At 35.6% G+C, this 21,538-nt stretch overlaps 1 protein-coding gene across 1 annotated transcript; it reads right to left on the reverse strand.

Moving 5' to 3' along the window:
- Positions 1-611: 611 nt before the first annotated feature.
- Positions 612-18,424, reverse strand: LOC110454671 (cytochrome P450 3A2-like). Its single transcript, XM_021504314.1, has 14 exons — positions 18,285-18,424; positions 16,945-17,041; positions 15,983-16,035; positions 15,597-15,693; positions 15,079-15,195; positions 13,769-13,863; positions 13,089-13,237; positions 12,133-12,257; positions 11,041-11,155; positions 10,656-10,813; positions 4,738-4,826; positions 2,428-2,565; positions 1,527-1,689; positions 612-1,339 (listed from the first exon to the last, which is right to left on the reverse strand). Exons 1-14 carry the CDS (start codon positions 18,401-18,403, stop codon positions 1,265-1,267), a joined length of 1,590 nt encoding a protein of 529 aa, XP_021359989.1. The 5' UTR covers positions 18,404-18,424; the 3' UTR covers positions 612-1,264.
- Between the last annotated feature and the right edge of the window lie 3,114 nt (positions 18,425-21,538).

Consider the following 21,538-nt stretch of genomic DNA (forward strand, 5'->3'; position numbering starts at 1 on the left):
ACGAGTTACGTAAGTGCCACAGGCGGGGAGAAAACTACGGTCCAGGGACATGTACAAAGTGGTTATGTTTACCTGTATACGGGATTGTGTTGCAATTATACGTGTGTCGATTAAGTTTGTTTAAAAACACAGAAAACACAATTTCTAAATATAAGAATGCATAGACAGAAAGATAAGTTTATAGATGTTGCTAGAATATAGAAACATACGCAAACATCAAGTTTATATGTTTAAACACGAAACCGTATAAATTGATCAGGCATTCCTCAAATTACACCAACCACGATTGTTATCGCACAACGTCCATCCATCGTGCGCACAGATGTGAGCAAGCAATGATCGTCCAGATTTTTATCGTTCGCCCATCGTGCACACACCGTGCACACATCGTGCGCACACCGCACATCGTGTAACATTGTGCGAACCCACAACTGTATCTTCAAAAGAAGTCGTTTGAAGTATTTGACACATTTGACCCCTGTGACCTTGAAAGTTGGTCAAGGTCATTTTCGTTCTCAAACTTTGTCGGGCTCCTACCAACAAAGCTGGCAGCCAATTATCATGAATCTAGGCATGTCTTTTCTTCAGAAGAAGTTAGTTAAATGAAAAGTTGCAAACGGACGACAGACGCTGCACCATGACATAAGCTTACTTGGCCTTCGGGCAGGTGAGCTAAAAACGTTAAACTATATATATAATGTATCCAAGCTCAAATAGATTGGTAACGTGTCAGAAACAAGAGTCAAAATCCTCAAAAGAAAAAAAGAAAAAAAAATGGTCGAATTCGAAAGCAGATCTTAGTGATGTCATTTGGAAAACAATGCTGATATCCAAAGATGTGTTTACATGTATATAAGATGCCTTTAGTTTCAAACTAATCTATTTGTAGAAAACGGTGAAGTTTCAATGTTTACAGTATAAACAATTCTTTTCCACGCGAAAATGTTTTGACTAACGATTTTACACATCACAAGACAAACGAGAAAAAAACATAAGTGCACAGGAAATGATGGTCTCGTTAATTAGGATGCAAATTGAAAGGAGGAAAACACACGGAAAACACCCTTGCAAATGGTGAAGATGTAGGTAGGTGGTCACTCTTGACTGATTATAATGTAAATATGAGTATATTAAATATAATATAAATACATATAATTGGCTGATAGACTAGTTTTCCATTATTTAAAGGGAGTGACTTTGAGTACGATGGCAATAATATTGCAGTTTCCTGCCAGTTGCTTCACTGTTGCGCAAATGTGCTCTCTCACTTGATCTCCTCCATCTTCAACCACAGATGTTTAGGCTTTAATAAATCTTCGTCTTTCATTTTCGGTGGGATCTGTAAACATGAAGTATTTTCTGTTTTAATCAATTCTTAAAATTACAACATATTGGATTATGATATATTTTTATACGCCTGGATGAAATAGACATTGCGAAAATTGCTAGACGAATCAGTATTTCATGATCAAATAAAACCAATAAATAAAGAGTTGACTTATACATATAAATTTGAAAATACGTACATCAGTCTTGCTGCCGACACTAAACCTGAAGTTTTGCACGATATCAGCTGTAGCCATTTTAGCCTCCAGTAAAGCAAGTCGCATAGCGATACAGCTACGGGGCCCATACCCAAACGGCATAAAATCCAATGGATCTTGGTTAGCTCTCTCAGATGCAGAAAATCTTTAAACAATAAATTGTATTTCAGTATTTTAATAGTCTTCCCTGTAAAATTGTGATATTGCGTGAGTCGATACACGTGACTGATCACATTAGATAATATGAGTAGATACACGTGACTGATTACATTAAATAATATGAGTAGATACACATGACTGATCACATAACATGAAACGAGTGGATACACGTGACTGATCACATTACATGATACAAGTCAATACACGTAACTGATTACGTTTATCATGTCATATGGCAAGAGTCGTATCGAGTGACTAAACACAGTACATGATACGAGTCAATACACGTGACTAATCACGGCATAGGATACGAATCAATACACGTGACTGATCAAGTTATCATGCCCTATGGCACGAGATGTATCAAGTGAAATTGAATAGTTCATTTCATGTGATCTGTTACTCAGCATAAAATGAGTCAAAATAATTGTTTAAATCAGTCATTAAGCATGTGACCGGTAAAATTCACTTTTCTAACGTAAGATGACACTTCGTTGTTGTCCATAAGTCACTTCTTATCTGTGTTCTTAGCGCACACAACAAGCAAAACGAGATCAAAATAGGCAATAGCAGGTGTATATATGAAAAAGTATATTGTTGATAGGGATAAGAGTTAAATGGCATCTACCAGAAGGAATATTGGATATTTGTATGAAAGATTAAGAGTATTATTATTCAAAAGTTCAAATGAACGACCTCCTTAATGCACAGGTTAAAAAAATACCTCTCTGGATTGAAAACATCGGGTTTCTCCCAAACTTCAGGATCATGATGAATCGCATATACTGGTACAGTCACGATCATCCCGGCTGGTATCGTGATGTCCTTGACCTTTGTCGTTTTTACACACACTCTGTCGATTCTGCAGAAATAATAATCATGACCTACTTTGAATTGTATTTCCTAACATAAGACCTCCCATAGTTTCTGATCTATTTTTAAATAATCTAAATTAAAACGTTAAAACGTACAATCAATTGCTGAAGTCCCCCAAACTACCCCCTAGTCGCAAAGATACATCAGAAAAGGATCGCAATGCCATAATACAGCAACAATGTACATATTAAATTTGAACATTGAACAGTATATAAATTGCGACCAATCAGAAGCCTCTGTGTGGTTGCTGTGGCAACGAAACCTATGCGGTTGAATTCGCAGTCTCCTAATACAATAATTTACCACTATTTACCAGTTTTCATCAAAATCAAACAATTCTGTTTTTTGACCAAAGCCTCCGTGAGGTTGCTATATGAATACTATGACAACAAAAGCTATGCTGTTGATTTCGCAGTCCCCTAATACCCCTATATACAAATATTCGAACAACATCTAAATTTCGACCAATCAGAAGCCTCCGTGCCGTGTGGTTGCTATGGCAACGATCTGAAAAATTAAATACTTGAACGCACAACAACATATGCCCATAAGTGAAGTTTCATCCAGATGACTTGCGGCTTTCTATTTTAAAGAAAGGGAGGAACATTAATAAGTCCCTAAACTTCGTTTTTGGGACTTAATAATAATGATAAGAAACGGAGTAAACAATATGTCACCAACTCCGATTGGGGGACATAGAAATCAGTTTCAAGACAATCAAATGTGTATGTATCTATCAGACAGTCTTAGCCGGACTACACACATACAAAATACAGCTGCCCAAGCAGAGTCCTTTATATAATTCAATCAGGCTGTTTTAACGTTCCGTGTAACTGTTAAAGAACGCTATATACATGTATGGCTAGGTATATTTTAAAGTATGGCAGTTTTGTTTGGAAACACTACACGAGTGAGACAGGTAACAGACGGGGAAAAACTGGGTTGGGTACACAACACGTTTGAGACAGGTGACAGACGGGAACAAACTGGGTTGGGAAACACTACACGTTTGAGACGGGTGACAGACGGGAACAAACTGGGTTGGGAAACACTACATGTGAAATACAGGTGAAAGACGGAAACAAACAGGGTTGGATAACACTACACAAGTGAGACAGGTGACAGACGGGAATAAACTAAGTTGGGAACACTACACGTTTGAGACAGGTGACAGACGGGAACAAACTGTGTTTGGAAACACTACATGTGAAATACAGGTGAAAGACGGGAACAAACTCTGTTGGGAACACTACACGTTTGAGAAAGGTGACAGACGGGAATAAACTGGGTTGGGAACACTACACGTTTGAGTCATGTGACAGACGGGAACAAACAGGTTTGGGAAACTTTACATGTGAGACAGGTGACAGACGGGAACAAACTAGGTTGGGAACACTACACATGTAAGACAGGTGACATACGGGAACAAATTAGGTTGGAGACACTACACGAGTGAGACAGGTGACAGACGGGAACAGACTAGGTTGGGAAACACTACACGTTTGAGACAGGTGACATACGGGAACAAACTGCGTTGGAAAACACTACACATGTGAGACAGGTGACATACGGGAACAAACTATGTTGGGAACACTGCACGTGTGAGATAGGTCACTGACGGGAACCAACTTGGTTTGGAAACACTACACGTGTAAGACAGGTGACATACGGAAACAAACTAGATTGGGAAACACTACACGCTGTCACAGGTGCCAGATGGAACAAATTAGGTTGGGAACACCACACGTTTGAGACAGGTGACAGTCAGGAATAAATTAGATTGGGGACACTAAACGTTTGAGACAGGTGACAGACGAGACCAAATTAGGTTGCTAAACACTACACACGTGAGACATTTGACAGACGGGAACAAATTTGTTTAGGGAATACTGCACGTGTGAGACAAGTGACAGACGGGAACATACAAGGCTAATACTTTATTGCAACATTTAACATTAACAGCACCCTTATTCAATTCTGCCAAACTCAAAAACGTGTATCACTGAAAATTATAACTTTCCGAATATTCTTCTTCCAGAAATTCATAGATAGATATTTTTCTCTGAAACAATTCGTGATAGTAACAATCTTTCTGCTTTATTTAGAGAACTTCCATATCCTTTCTATCGTTTATCAGACTCCTAAAAGATGTACTTACCTCAAAGCCGGAGAGAACATCCGTAGTGTTTCATTAATACACTTGTCGAGATACTGAAGTTTCGTGACGTTCTCAGTGTCAATTTTTTCCTAAAATAATTCAACATTGATTGATATTTCATTATGAAAATGAACCAGTTTTAACTGTAAGTACTGTCGCAAAGTTATGATTATCATCCCAAAGTTAGAGTTAAAATGCGCTCCATAGAACTCAACTGATAGGCGTGAAGGTTGACACCGATCAAAAGTCATCTGGGATCGTCTTGGCAATGGAACGTTCGCCTTGATGTATAACTTCTATGTATCGCCTTCACAAAGCAATGAAGGGGATAATTGGCCTAATATTTCAGAATTAACTTTCTATTTAGTTTAGGTTATCGGGTGATAGCTTCAAATTACAATGGAACTCGGGTAAATTGAACAATCAGCGAAGCCGATTATTATTAATTTACCCGAGTTCCATTGTAGTTATCACCTGATAGCCTAAACTAGGACTTTGGTACGTTGCATCCAAGCAATCCAATATTACTTATTTTAATTTAATCAATACAGCAAATAACAAAACACTCCTAAAAAGGGACCCCATTGGAATTAAGCCATAATGTGGCTGTATGGGTCATCCCAGGTAAAGGCCTACATAGTAATCGAATCCAATCAAGTTTTCAACAATTTGACTGATTATTAGTTCTATGGCATAAATAACTTATAAGTAGCATTTGCGATAGTTAATTGATATGATGTGATATGAACCTTAAAAAATAATAAAAGTCCCATACATTGTCCTTTATCGCATAATATATATACAAAATTCATATCATATAGCCAGAGAGGTACACATTTATCACAGGGGCCTGTTCGTTTATGCGAAACAACCAATTTGACCGTTCATTAATGTAACAATTTCGGGTATAAATCCTGGCGTACCTGCAAATGTTTATGCAGGCCTTGCAAAGCTTTGTCAAGGCTCGCCTGAAAGCAAGCAGCATCAGATTACTAGGTCCGACCTTTTATTTATTTTTTGTATTTGTTTTATTTTTCAGATTTTTTTTTATACAATGAAAATTACATTTGCAATAGCTGAAAATCTCACACACACTAATCTCGCTTCCACTTTCACACACACAATTATCGATTGTCATTTTAATACAGTTCAGCAAATTGAAGATTCAGGAGATATTTATTAACTTTTGCCATTTTTTCCAATTTTTTTGAAAGTGTTATTATATTTGTCATCTTTACCTGTTGCAATATATTTTTATGTAAAATAGTTGTCCTTGATTGCTTTTTTAAGACCATTAATAGATAAATTGGTTTGTAGGCATCTTGCTGAATAAATATATTGTTTCATAATCAAAATAATTGTACTGTCTATTGGTGTTCTTATTCCATCTTGATTATATTGTCCAAAGATAAAAGTCTCCTTATTGTAAGCAAAAGGGATCATTAAGGCATCTATTAAAAACTCAAAATTTCGTAACATAACCTGCACCTTATCACATTCCCATAAGATATGTTCTATTGTTTCAATATCAGTTTTACATGAGTTATAATAAGGAATATCAGCTATTCCTGCCTTAAATAAGAATGAGTTTGTTGTCAAAATGTGTTGATTGGTTCTGTATTGAAGCCACTGTAATTTTGAATTTTTGGTTATATGAAAAGGCATTTTATATATTTTTTTCCATGTTTCCTTATTAAAATTAAAAACCTAATCCCATTTTTTTTTTCTAGTTGATATTGTATTATTTTTATTGAGTAAATAATAAAAATCTTGTGTCCCTTTTTTACTGCGGAAAAGTATTTCTAGATTAATTGGTATGAAAGGATAGATAGGACATGGTAAATCTTGTATATGTTTTCGAATAGCTGAAATAAGTCCTTGGTAATTAAGAAAGTTTGTATTTATACCAAAGAACTGTTGAAATTCCTGAAAAGAGTAAAACAAATTAGTGTCTTTATTGATTAAATCGCTAATAATAATAATTTCTTTATTGTACCAATCCCGATAAAAAATACTCTGATTATCTATTCTAATTACATTATACCATACTGGTGTTTTGGCCAATTTATCTGGAGATTGATATGAATAATGTTTATTTGATAAGTTTATCCATGCCATGTTTATCCATCAAAAACATCCTTCCAAAATAAATTCTTACAGTTATTGTGACATATTGAAATATACTCAGTTCCACAGTTAGCCAAAATGTGATCATCAACAGAAGTTCTTAGAATAATTTACAATTTACTTGGACTTGTATAGAGTCTCCTTAACCATGTTAACTTTAGAGATTCAATGAAAGACTTTACATGTAACATTTTTAGACCTCCGTCAATGTATTTTTTAACAGTTATATCTCTTTTCACTTTATCTATTTTACTTTTCCATAAAAAACAGTACAGTTCTGTGTTTAACTCTTTCAGGAAATTCTCATCTGGGTTTGGTAAAGAGATAAAGAGATGATTAAACTGAGAAATTAATAGTGCCTTTATGATATGGAATCTACCTATTGGAGTCAAAATTCTTCTTTCCCAAGTTCTAATAAGGGCCTTTATCTTAACTATTTTTTTTATCATAATTCAGTTTAGGTATTCGGTGAAGGTCAACATGAAACTCAATGCCTAAAAGTATAAATTTTTGGTTTCCACACTGTATATTCAAATCAGGGTACACAACTTCATCACTATATTTTTTACTCCCAATCCAAAAAGCCTGTGTTTTAGAAACATTTATTTTTAATCCAGATATTTTTGCAAACGTTTTTAGCTCATCAATTGATTCTTTTAGTGATTTCTCTGTTCCATCTAAAATCAGTGAAGTGTCATCTGCATATTGAGACAGTAAAATAGGACTATTATCAATATCAATACCTTTTATATTTTTATTGTTCCTTATTCTAATGGCTTAAATTTCAGCACTCATTATAAATATGTATGGTGCGATGGGGTCCCCCTGCCTACAGCCTCTTTCAATTTCGAAAAATGGAGACAAATTTCCCTCTTGATTAATAGCTGAACTTGACTTTTTTGTAGAATTTTGACCCACTTTTTTATATCTTCCCAAAAATTAAAATAATCCAGAACTTCATCAATAAACTTCCAAGAAACAGAGTCAAAAGCTTTTTCAAAATCAATGATTAACAACATTCCAGTTATATTCCTATTTTCTGCATATTGCATGATATCGTATACAATTCCAGTGTTTTCCCCAATATAGCGCCCTGCAATAAATCCTGTTTGATCTGTTTTAATTATTTTATTTAAAACTGTTTTTATTCTGCTAGCTATTGATCCTGATGCAATTTTATAAATAATATTAAGTAAAGAAATTGGTCTCCAATTTTTAAGATATTGTCGAGGCTTATCTCCCTTAGGTATACATGTAATTATGCCCTTTCTTTGTGTGATTGATAATTGACCCTGATTGAACCCAAAATTAATTGATTTGACTATAAAAGTACCTAAACTTAATAGAAAGTTAATCCTGATATGTATAGCCTTTTTCTTATATATAACATAAAACGCGTTCTTTTAATTTATATCCCGCGGGAGGATTTCAAGCAGCTCCATTCAAGCCCAATGTGTGATACGGTTACGCTTCGCGCCACGCTTCGAAGGCCACCGTGTCATGATACGACCAAACTAGGACTCATACGAACGAAATCGGCTGCTTATCTTTAACATAAACATCACATTGGTTTGTATGTTCGCTCTTAAACATGTGATCATAACTCATTAGCGATAATTCTAACTTCAAAGTTGCTCTATGTGGCTATTTTTAACACAACTTGCAAAGTTGCGAAACGCGATGCACTTGTAAAATATTTCACTCGCACTCGTAAACTGTTATAATAAAATCATATCGTTTTCATTCCATTACCAGTTTATCTCAACAGTTATATTAAATACACAAAGATGTCCCTTTTAATTCCGGAATGCCTTAATATGGCACCAACGGCTCGCAGTTTTGGAACTCTCCTAATTTTTTTTGTAGACTCCACGGCAACGGTATCTAGGCATAGTGTCTACAAAATCACAAACACACGAAGTAATCTTATAATTTGTATTTTAACTTCAATCATTACAAAACTCAGTTCGTGTGCTGTGATCTAACAATCAGTATTTATACAGGCAAATGACATGAAGGTCGTGTAAATGTATCGAACCCGTTCTGTGATTTCCAGTCCACTCTACCAGCCTTATCGAGTGGAGTTAAAAATATCACTGCAATATTGCCGATATCGAACGTTATTGTCAAAATTGAATTTACTATCGTATTTCTGGGTATTGTTTACACTATGTCATCAACGTGAACGTATGTAAATGAACACAACCACGTAGAAGAAACAAAATCCAGTCGTCCTGTCAGTCGGTAATAATCAGCAGGCGCTGTAAACAATGCGACGTCATCGGAATGTATGAATTTCAACAATGTATGTATACATATAAACAATGTATCTTTTGCATGAATACACTAATGAGTTGTACAAATCTGGTATCCCATGTACTTCTGTTTACTTCTGAAAATAGCAATGGAAACCCCCGGGTTGTTGACGTACACATATGTACATGGTGTATGTATCACTACGTGCACGAGAATGACTGTCGTTATCGACTGATAATGACAATAATTATAATCTCAACAAAGGTTTTTGAGTCAATTACAATTGAAACTGTAAATAAAAATAAGTATATCAGCCATCTTAAATCTCACAACTTCAAAGTTTGTCATACCTCTTGATCACTCTCAATATTCGAACTAAAACCCGGAATTGTCTTTACCTCTCATTTTCCCCTATTAATTCCGCCCCTCCTTTCGTTTATGCAGTGACCTTTCCTTATTTTGGTTTTGGATATAACTGAAGAACAGTTGGGCCAGCAGACTCCCGTTGGCCAGTTAGATTTGTCGGTAACACAGATAATCTGACATTGTGCTGTATGAGATTCGACTAGACCCGCTGATTTCCTACGATAAGAACACATTGGTTTTTTTTTTATATTTCATCTTGATTTATTCTCATGAAAGTCCTACAAGATGTGTTTGTAAGTTTGTAAGCGGTAAAGGGATCCTTACAGGACGAGGTTTCTCCTCTTTAAATATGATACTTCTATATCACCATGCTAATTCATTATACTAATTGTCTATAAACATATGTTCCTATAGGGAACGCAATGTTTGTCAAGATGGATGTGACAAAGAGGTCCAGTGACATTTAATCGAAGGGCTAAGCCCGAAAGCTTGGAAAAGAGTGACTTACAAGTTCATTAATTCATTATAGATATCATAAATTTGATCATTTAAACGTGTTCTACTTGATACTCGGGCTTCTACAATATTCTGTTTACCCTTTGTATACTTAAAAAGTTGTTTGGTAATACAACACAATTTTAATCTTTATATGTATTCTTCTAATACTGTTGATATCCATGTCATTCTCAACATATCAATGTGAAATTCACGATTTGTAATACTCCAACCATGATTTTGGAGCTAGTAAACGATATTTTATAGATCTCTTGAAACGACGGCCTTTTTATGAGCTTAATCTTGTATTTTCCAAGTCTGTTCTAGTAGTTGTGAGATACTGTACAATAAGTTTTTGATATCCGTGTTTTCGTCAGTTTGTGTGCTTTCCTCCCTTTTCTGTTCTTTAGGAAAACACCCAAAGCATCAACAAGTTTCTCCTCCGCGTTGAATATCAGTTATTTAATTTTTCATTATTTGTAATATTCAATATTCTTTATATTATAATTAATCATAATTCACTCTTCTACGTCTTCATATGATCCTGGCTGTTGTTAGGACGTTTAAACATGGTCCAGCTGATAAACAGTTTACCAAAACCATGCTACGGCAGTCTTTCTATCATAAAACCCTATACAATAGTGGCTAATGCCTAATCTTAAATAACGACTTACCGACCCGATCTTTTCCACAATTTCCTGACGTAGCCTTTCCTGACATTCTGGGTTCGTAGCGAGGTTGTATGCATTCATGGTAAGTGTCAAAGCCGTCGTTTCGTAGCCAGCAGCAAAGAATAATTCTGCATTTCCCACGATTTCATCAAATGTTAGGCCTAGAATAAAGATGTATTTGCTTCTATGAACAGTTCCAATGAGATACTTTTAAATCCCCCTTATATAAATTATAGGTCAAAAGATCATTTGAAACCAATATCATTACATGTTGCACAAGAGCATACCTCCTATGCTTTAAGGAAACATTCTTTTAATCATTTTCATTTCCATTTCATATAATGCCAAAATTTCGTCACTTTGATTTAAAAATAGCTACTTCAATTACCACGGATATTTTGTTTTGACGAATTGCCGCCCTGTTCTTCTGAATCTTCATCACCAAGTTCCAATCGACCTTCCTGGGCATTGATCATCAACTGGAGGAAATCCTTGCGATCTACCTACAACAGTACTGCATAAGAGTATATCATAAATGCCATGTGCGACGTGCACAAACTCATACTAAGTATTGATCATATGCCACCTGATTAAATAGCTCTCATGAGTTGAAGAGGCCAAAACGTTGAAAGACTTAAACTATCATTTGAACTCTGACCTTTAATATACGAATGGTGTTTTTTTTAAGACTTAGCCCAGCAATAGACAAAGCTAAAGCATGCTAAACCATATGTAAAGACCATACTAAAAAGCAAAAAACCAATAGCGATGTCACTTAGTGAGGATATCCTGTTTACAGAAATTCATTTATTATTTAAGGACTACAGATCGTTGGATGATAACGCCATAGTTATCTGTAGACCGTCATCTTGAAATAATTCTTCAATAACCTATTTTAAATCTTGAGTGACTCAATGTCGGTCGACATTTTTAAAACCGCCTTATCTGTTTACATTTTAACCAAGAAAAGGTTAAAGGCACGACAACAGCTGTTATTGACACATACCATTATAAGCGCAAGGTCGTGAGCATGCTACAGATCAACAAAACGGATGAAAAGCATCAGATCAATCAAGCAAAAACGTTTAAAATGCACCTCATAGCCCTCCTATTCGAAAAATATACACGGCGGCATATTTCCAATAAATATACCTGTATCCCACTGTGGAATACAACCCTAGAATGTACTGTAGACTATTGATGTACAACACCCACACTGAGATCTATTGTGGACCATACTGGAGTCAATTGTTACAATGTTTCCAGGTCTTTAGCAGACACTATTGACTTATAGTGGGTAAGTGAGAACACCATGTTTTGAACTCGAATTATCTTGTGAAAACTTTTCTAAAATGATTGATGACGTCGGTAGAGTACATACTGTTTCAATGAAACGTCACCTATATTATTGAAATGGCTGTCCTGTATGAACCTTTCTAAAATTCTAAAATGTACAAACCAGAAGAAAATATTGACCTACCTCCTTGTTTCTTCTCCTTTCATCCAGCAGCTGATAAGTAAGTTTTCGAAAGTAGGCCATACTATCCCGTGGGAAGACGCACACACCAAGTTTCAGAAACAGAGGTTTTAACGCCGGCAAGTACACTGTAAATTAGAGAAAAGGTAGAATAACAAGTCAGTTCAGCTGTCGAGATCCATCATGGAAATCGTGATAGTATTAGCAGGCGTTTGACAATCGAAACAACTGCGACATATAAACGCCATGAGAAGGAGAAGCAGAGATACTTTTATCAGGAAAAGAGAAAAGATATGATAGGAAATAAGAATTCTTAACTTTTACCATACAGCTCATTAGTAAGTCGTCTCTATCTGTCCTAAAAGAACATATCGAGGACAGCGGTGGATTAAGAACAGTCTATAGTGTTTGCCTCATCAAATTTAGGAACCAATATTGTCATTTCATTGTGTTCTATAACGGACTGGCAACGTTTTTGTTTCCAGTCATGATAAGATTTTCAATAAATTAAGTTTAATAATTTGGGAAAAAACAAGTTGAACAAGAATGGACAATATTCTTTTATATAGAGAACGTTTAATCAAACACTCTCAGTAAATACCTTGTCCACTAGTAACGCAATTATTCTCACGATTGCACCCTCCATTTGTACATTTCTTAGTCCCCACGGCAACACTCATCTTTTGAGCAGTAACCAGTATTTCCCTTATATTTGTATTACATAGCATCAAATGGTTTTAGACCCGTTTCGATTTCCACCGTTTAGACCCCTAGCGTCTTAGATGAGGCTCATGATGTCATTTATTACTGGAAAATGTATCAGTTACAAAATCGTACTGGTACAATTAACAAATTTGTGCCGTCATTTTATAAACACACATGAGAGTACAAAACATCATGGGGACTCGATGAGAAATGACAGTGCCAGTGTGGGCATCCTTAATCTAATTTGTACGTACTCATAAAGAGCATATAAGGATTGGTAACCGAAAAGTCAAACATCTTCTGAGCGTGTTTTACAAAAAGGTCATCCGGGTTACTCTGGGAATCCACCTGAATACCGAAAGCCGTGGAACTGATGACATCCATTGAAAATCCCCCAAATAATCTGCACGAAAGAAAAAACAGAAATGTTTGAAAATAGCAACAAAAATAATAGCAAGCCAAACACTTATTTGTAAATCAGACACACTACTATATCTGTGAGGGTATTGCATAACACATTTTAAAAGAATGCTGTTATAATGTTTGAAATGAGTTAATATTGAAAAAAAAAGATTATACAAAAGTGTCAGTAAAACCTTTATTCGAACTAGATCGATTAATTTTGCCAACATCTGATCTAACGAATGATTTAGATGGAGACCATTTGAAAGGACACGGTGAATTTTGATAAGACCAGGTGTTCCAGAAGGGCAAGTGTCTTCTTCTTCAACAAAGGCGAGAAACGGGGTCGTTTCTTTATGTATGTGAGCCGTTTGATGTAGTTTTGTCATGTGGTATATCTTTGCTTCACATGTTTGATATTTGATAACATTGACAATGTAGTATTTTTGTTCTTGTATGTTTGCCATAAGGCATATTATATTACTTGTTATTTAATTATCAACTGGACAGATATATAAGGGGTTGATATTACCTTTTCATTTCCACTTGGCCATCGTCTCCACTCTTTATAAGCTTCCGGGAAGTTTTCATGAGCGTGTCACACGCTTTCTGAATAAGGGGCACCATCTATATGAATAAACCTTATGTTTTATGTCATTTAACAAAATGTATTAGTGCAAATTTGATAGGTGCTCACATTCATTTAGAAACAAAATAATACAATAACGAATGATATACTCAAGCATCGAACGGTGTTTGTATGGTATTTATGACCTATTTGAATGACACAGCACACATCATAATACGCGCTCATAAATACCATACAAAAAAACTTCAATACTTATATCTACGCTTTTCTCTACCTCTTGTGTTCTATTTGAACTTACAATTTATATTTAAGATTTAAAATTCCCGCCTTATCGACAGTCATCACAAATTCGTTCAATAGTTGGAACAGCGTGTTGTCGCGTGCTGATTGGCAAACAAAGTAGTACTATGAAATTTTAACAAACACTTCAATTCCATTCACAATTCAGTATAAATACAATGGCGTATTATATGTATATAGGGTGATTTAAGTTTATTAATAGAAATCTGAGCTGGAAGTAAGATTCTAAATTGTTTCTATTTTTCCCCGGAAAAATATTCTCGCGTGGATAAATACACCGTAATCCGACCTTACCCTCCACGAGGGAGTTATTTTTGGAAGTTGAATGAGCAGAGAGAAAAGTTCGATTTATGAAGAATCCATGCGTGAATTTATTTTTGGATTGTATGGGAACATGACTACAGTCGGTAGATTCTACAACAGCCGCGTTATTTGACATGTCGTCAGAAACTGGGGACACTGTGGCTAATAGACGCGTGATACTGATAGCGTTTGTAACCCCCGTGGACCAGTGCAGTGTAACAGACGATATTTCTGAAAGATTGCCCGAGTGTTAACATTGTTACCATTGCGGCATTGGTGATTTCAACAGATGTGCATTTTGTACGATATTGCAGACCAAACTTGTTTTTGTTGTAATAAAAGTTTGTTTCCATATATATATATAAAAAAAATACACACATTACAATTATATTGTCATGTCCCACAATGCCAAGCGATATTTCAGCAGCCGTCTTGCTTGTTTATATTGGATATTGTAGTTCCGGTCGGTGTTGTATTAATACGCTAAGAATTATGTCTCGCGGTGCATGATATGTAAAGTCCTATCAATGATACAGCTTTCAAATAGCCTATATAGTGGCAATGCCATGTCAATGTCAATGGATGGTTCTGCCTACTTATTTCAAAATGAAAATCCAAGTAACCCTGCACCATTTGATATAAAATATAACCTTGCGAAGTTTTCCGGATGAAAACGTGGGTGTGATAGTACTCCTGTTTTGTTTCCAGTGTTCTCCCTTTACATCCGTCAGTCCATGTCTCAAGTCTCCACTGAATTCTTCAAGGGACTATCAAATAACATCATAGTGGTAACACTGCGTTCAACTAAGAGCATGTTATTAAAACTAAAACAAATAAAGACGTCTAATAGGATCATATCTATATATTCACATTCGTTTATCCATAACAAAAAAATATATACATAAATATATAAAAACATGAATACAATGTAGGGCCAGAGAGTGCCCTACAAATCCCAAAACATTTCGCACAACGTACGGTAATTATTTTCCTCGATTTCACAGTAACTTTGTCTTGACAACGGTTTTTAATGTGCTCACAAATCGAAATTGCATTGTCTTTCCCAGCTATGTAATGAAACTGCTTGCTATAACTTTGTAGTTTCTTTAATGCGATGTTTGATTGTCTACAAACGTTATATTTCCTTTAATGATACTCGACTACTTACAAATCTATCTGAGAAGTTATTAAACTGCTTCACCAGTATTTCCCTCAGCATCTCTTTGTCTGCTACCACTAGATTTGCAGCGAACCCGTCGAAATGTCTAAAAAGGACAGGAAACAATTAACACAACAGATAAAACCTGCATTCAAGAAACAGAAAATCGATCATAATGCGACAGTCATAGTGGACTGGCTTAGCATTGTATCAGTTACCAACTTCACACTGGGGTAAAATATGTAAGAAAATGAATGCTAATTTATCAATATTTGTATGGGGGATAAACGTTTACAAACCCATACCAAATACCTATGCTCATCATGTCTTTTGTGTCGTTTAAGAAAGTTTCAATCCTTCTGATAAAAAGTTGTAATTGAACTTAAAAGACATACCCATACACCTTGCCATACTTGTTAAGTGCGTTAAGGTCAAACGCGCGAATACCCTGGAAAAAATGAAAGGAAGGTAATACGCATGAAACACGAAATACAAGGATGTATAAAGTATAAATATAGATTCATGCATACAGTAAAGTAAATTTAACGGGAGATACACAAAATATTCTTGCTTAAGTATGACGGTGTAGTCGACATAATATAAAATATGTTAAAAAATGCTGTTACCCTAAAGCGCTACACTGTACCATTCAATCTTATCATGAAGAAGAGAATCGTCAACACTACTTTTTATTTCAAAGTCATTGTATCCATGGATGTTTTTTTGTTGTTTCTTTTAGAAATATGCAAAGGTGTTTAACATCGGACCAATGACAAGAAGGATGTTTCAAACGACTGTACTCGAGTTGACAGAAACTGAGTCTAGCAGTTCATATTGTTTTGACGATTCGTGATGACTGTAATTCACAAAATACTGCGAAATGTATCATTTGTTAAAACGCTTAATCCTTGCCATATAAAGAAACATACGTATACATGTTCCAAGCACTTATTTTATTCACAGAAAATTGTGAACCCAAACACCTTTTTAAACACTTTGTCTGTTGAATGCCAGGAAACAAAACGTCTTCTGAAACACACTTATTTTTATAGAGACAACAGAGGTCTACAACTTATTCACAGATAACCGCAAAACTTCACATCAGTTCAATCACTTTATGAAACTATAAATAAATAAAATATCTACATTTAAGTCTTTTTATTCACGGAATACAAATTATACAAACATTCGGCTAAATTTATCAGTGCATGTTGAACGATGCAGAGACATATCCTGAAGGCATGTTCTGTATGATGTTCGCTTCAACCCTGTGAATTCCAACAGAGAAAAATCTAACTTTACAGAAAATGTAAACATATTTGTTTTTCGGTCGTTTAATCCCTATCAAGTGTCGTACCTTAGACGCCAAAGCTATCACGTTACCGACGATTGGTAGAGGTGTCGGTCCGGGTATACCCATCCGCTTGAACGTTAAAAAGTCACGGCTCATCATGCTACAATAAGGATGTATATGGTGAATAGTTTTAATAATTTAATAAGATAAATACTATATTTAACTTTGTATACTTATTTGTTCGTATCTTCATTGCAAGGTAAAGTAACATATTTCGCGATTTGTATTGTCACTGTAAATGTGTATCAAATATGTGGACAAACATTATGTACCTCTGAAAAAAATCAATTATGTTTTAAACACAAGACTTTAGATTGAGTTTTATAATCCGAATTCCAAATATAAACTTTATAACTATTATAAAATATGGTCAGATACTTGAATGTTGAAATTTAACCCGGAAAAATGTAAAGTACTTTCCTTATGAAAACATATTAATACCGCGCCGCTTTATTTACGCAAAGACACCAATGAAGGGAGGATACAAGTAATTTTGGAAAACCCTAATAATGAAAAGGAGCTCGGAGTAATCACAGATAACAAACTTAAATTTAATGATCATATACACGAATCGGTAAACAACGCAAACAGGTTTATGGGAATAATAGAAGAATGTATACGTATTAAGACCGGATGTTAGCGCGCATGGACTGTCTTAAATGTGGGAGGAAACCGGAGTACCCGGAGAATACCCAAGCGATCGGGCAGGTGACCCAATACCTTTTTACCTCCGATCGGGGAATCACACCTTCCGCTTGATGTTCAATGTATAAATACGCGAACACACAGTACTATAAAACAACCAACATGATTATATCCCTCACTTCAGAATACACGTTGCATATAACACAATGTACGAAGAATAGTGATGGTTCACATACCCCATATCAGGAACAATATGTTATTTATAAACGTCACATGCAACAAAACCTGTCCCTACACTTTCCATTCACATATGCAGATATGAAAAACACAATCATATGAAAGCTATCTGCATGTAACCATGGGTAAATTCTTCGCTAAATTCATGTACAGCAAGTAAATTAATAGAGTACTTATTTTTAACGTATTGTACATAAGCATTAAAACTATCTTAATTTTCAATATCAGATTTATATGCACAAGCTGATATACATAGTGAACTTACAATTTAAAATTGAGATGGCTACCAGCAAGAGAATGACCCAGATAGGCACGGCTACACCGAGAATATCCATTTTGTCGTCTGCTGAATTCTTCCATAAATTCATATACAGCAAGTAAATTAATAGAGTACTAATTGTCAACGTATTGTACATAAGCATTAAAACTATATTAGTTTTCAATATCAGATTTATACTTACAATGTATAAATTAGGATGGCTACCAGCAAAAGAATGACCCAGATAGGCACGGCTACACCGAGAATATCCATTTTGTCGTCTGCTGTGTCTTGTGCTGAAAACCTGACTGTAACGCTCATGCGTCAGTTGATTCTTTTATACTGTATATGACATCACGTGAACCTTACAACGGTCTATTTTATAACCTTGCATCATGATCACATGATAATGCAACTAACCGCTCAACTAAAGTGTCTACAGACCTAGTTACGTAATAACTGACCCGGGTAGTGGAATTCATTGATATATCACAAGACGATCTTTCTCAGACGATTTACAGCGTTGGTGAGCAGTATGAGCTTTTATGCTATTGTGTTTGTGTGATAAGTGTGGTACGACGGGGTGAGGTGTACTGGTCTGATCAGCCAAACAGTTTACTTACAATGATTTAATTTATCGAGCGACACACGAGAAAACCGAGGGCCAAATTTAAATACCCTGTCCTTTCAGGATGTGAGACTATTTTTGTCCAAGCCTGAAACACTTTGTTAACTGTTCCCGGGGGTAGGTGTTTATTCGCTTTAATAACAGCAAGTATCACTTCTTTGCATGTATATATATATCACATGGGGATTTTTTTTCTCTTTTGTCCTCTTTTTGGGGACACAAAAGCGACCAAAATAAATCTGCTGCACCCATTGCAATATTTGGAACCTTTATCTTTTCCATTCTACTTCTAGGAACCTTTTATTTCCTAGTGCCTTGCTTGGCAACACCTCCATTATGGCCTTAATTTTGAGCGTTCGCCAAGGTGAGGAAGGCAATGGGTTCTGTCCTCAGGCCGGTACATACCAAAGTCCTTAAAAATGGTAGATGCTATTCCCCGCTTAACGTTCAGCATTTAGTCGAATGCAACAACTGATTCACCCGTTGTCAGTATAAGGTGTTAATAGGACGTTAAACAAAATGAAACCAAACCAAATCTATCACCGCAATTGTGATATTCGGGGGGAAACCGTCCATATGGTATCAACTACGGCATATTAATTAGTATTTAGGAGAAACAGCGATGTTACAATCTGTAAAAGGAAATTTCAAGATAAGAAAGTTGTTATAGGTTGAGATATAATTAGCAAAGAAAGTAGAAGAGTTAGAAAAGTTAAAATGAAATTACGACGTTGGTTCACTTCAAAAATAAATCAATAAGATGCCATGTTTTCCATATTGAGTTATTAACCGACACCTGAAAGTGTTGAATGACAACATCATGGCCTTTCCTGTCATCAGTTTGAAGATATCGCATGAGATGAGACATATTGGAGAAGAATTGGTTTGATTCAGTAGTCTTTCTATTCCCTAGGTATGATAGTCCCGATAACCAGAGTTACACTACTTGTTGCACCCACTAGTGTGAGCCGGGTTTCACTAACGGGTTTGGTTTCAATAGTGGATGTTATATAACTCGTTTGCAAACCCAGCATATATTTTGCATGTAACAACACAAAATATACATAATTACCAGGATTCTGAGGAGTTGCAACTTCACTCTCACGAAATTACAACATTATTTAAATACATGTCCGGAAAAGGGTTGTTTTCATAATTATTTGATATTGCTAGCTGTTCATGTGCAATATCCTGCATCGAACACATACTTGTCTGGCATGCGTATATTTGTTTTCCGTCGGTTCAACACATTCCAGTCACAATCGATTTGTGTTAATGATACATGTAATCATTTTGAGCTTGTACTAAACTATCTGCAACTTGAAGAATACGAGGAAAAGGTTATGATACATGATACAAGCCCTATACTTATATCAGCCTTTTGGGCTAGGGTCAGGGCTAATACTGTAGGAAGATTTCGGGTTGATACGGGGTAGGATTTTTAAAATGGCTATATGATAACTTGTAATACTAGTAGCTTATACGGTGTCATTCTCCGAATTTGGTCGCTCTTTTCGACATCGACATTTGGACTGAGTTTAATTTAATCTACTACGCTAATCAAATTCGTCTCGCACCCTGTGTCGATTTTCAACTCTCAAAAACGTCCTACACATTCATGTGATCGTGTATAGTGATAAATAGGACTAAAGAAATATGGGATGGTATTGAACACCCACACATGTGTGTTTACATTGCACTTGTTGTGGCTACGTATATGGCCTTGTGAGTACATGTAATAGGTTTATGGTTGAAAGAGATTTAACTGTGTTACCGCTATAGAGTAAATATGGGATGGTATTGAACACTCACACATGTGTGTTTGCATTGCTCTTGCTGTGGCTACATATATATATGGCCTTATATTTACATTCTTGGTGTGTGTTCTGTACATGAATCTTCAAACTGAAAACAGCTGCCATAACATGTTGACTATGAATACACTATGAGTTCAACGATTCTCGTGCAACCAGTCAGCTGATTTCACACACAATGACCACTTCATATTACTACGCATAGGACCGTTTCTGAGAAGAGTTATTTCCCCTTCTCTAAGATGACGTAGTTGCCAGAAATAATGGTAAATATTACAAAAATCATAAATGGTGCACCATTGTTATTAATTATTATTATTTCTAATTTGAAATTTTAAAAAACACTTATAATATTCCTCGTGGTCACAAACTTTTTAACAACCAACCGTCCGGCTGGGTAATCCCCGTGACATCAACTTGCACATTGAACTAAGAGAAATTTGTTATGACACAGGGCACTTCATCCACCAGCCTATCATCAATTACAGCTGCAGGTGTTTTGGTGAACAGCACATTCAACGGCTGTACATTTAACTTCAAAAGAGCTTTATGCCTACTGCCGACGGGTGCTCGGCCGGCGAGTGACCTGGATGGTTACTATGGTGAGCGATGATTTGAAATAGTGCAGACATAAACTTTTTTAAATATATAATATGCGGTGTTCATATTGCAAAACAAAACAATATCCAATAAGATCAGCTGTCAAAAATTAAAGGAAGATTAAGTGTTTATTATTATTAGATTCTAGATAAAAAAAAAATCTTTTTAACAAAATCAGCTGATCGGCGGAAGAAACAGAAATCGAACATTTGAAGTTTGTGTGTAGGCTGGAGTTCCGGCTGTTCCTTTTTTATGGTTTTCTGTCCGATACTGATATTAAAAAATTCCAAATTTACAAAAAGTGTGGTATATTGTTTTCTTTTAGTTCATCCTAACGTAAATATATGAATTGAATAGCGCTAACGCGCTCCACAGGATATGTAGATCCAGCTACTGCTATTCATTGCCGCAATG

The sequence above is a fragment of the Mizuhopecten yessoensis genome, unplaced genomic scaffold, assembly GCF_002113885.1.
Source record: "Mizuhopecten yessoensis strain PY_sf001 unplaced genomic scaffold, ASM211388v2 scaffold8009, whole genome shotgun sequence".
Lineage (NCBI taxonomy): Eukaryota > Metazoa > Mollusca > Bivalvia > Pectinida > Pectinidae > Mizuhopecten > Mizuhopecten yessoensis.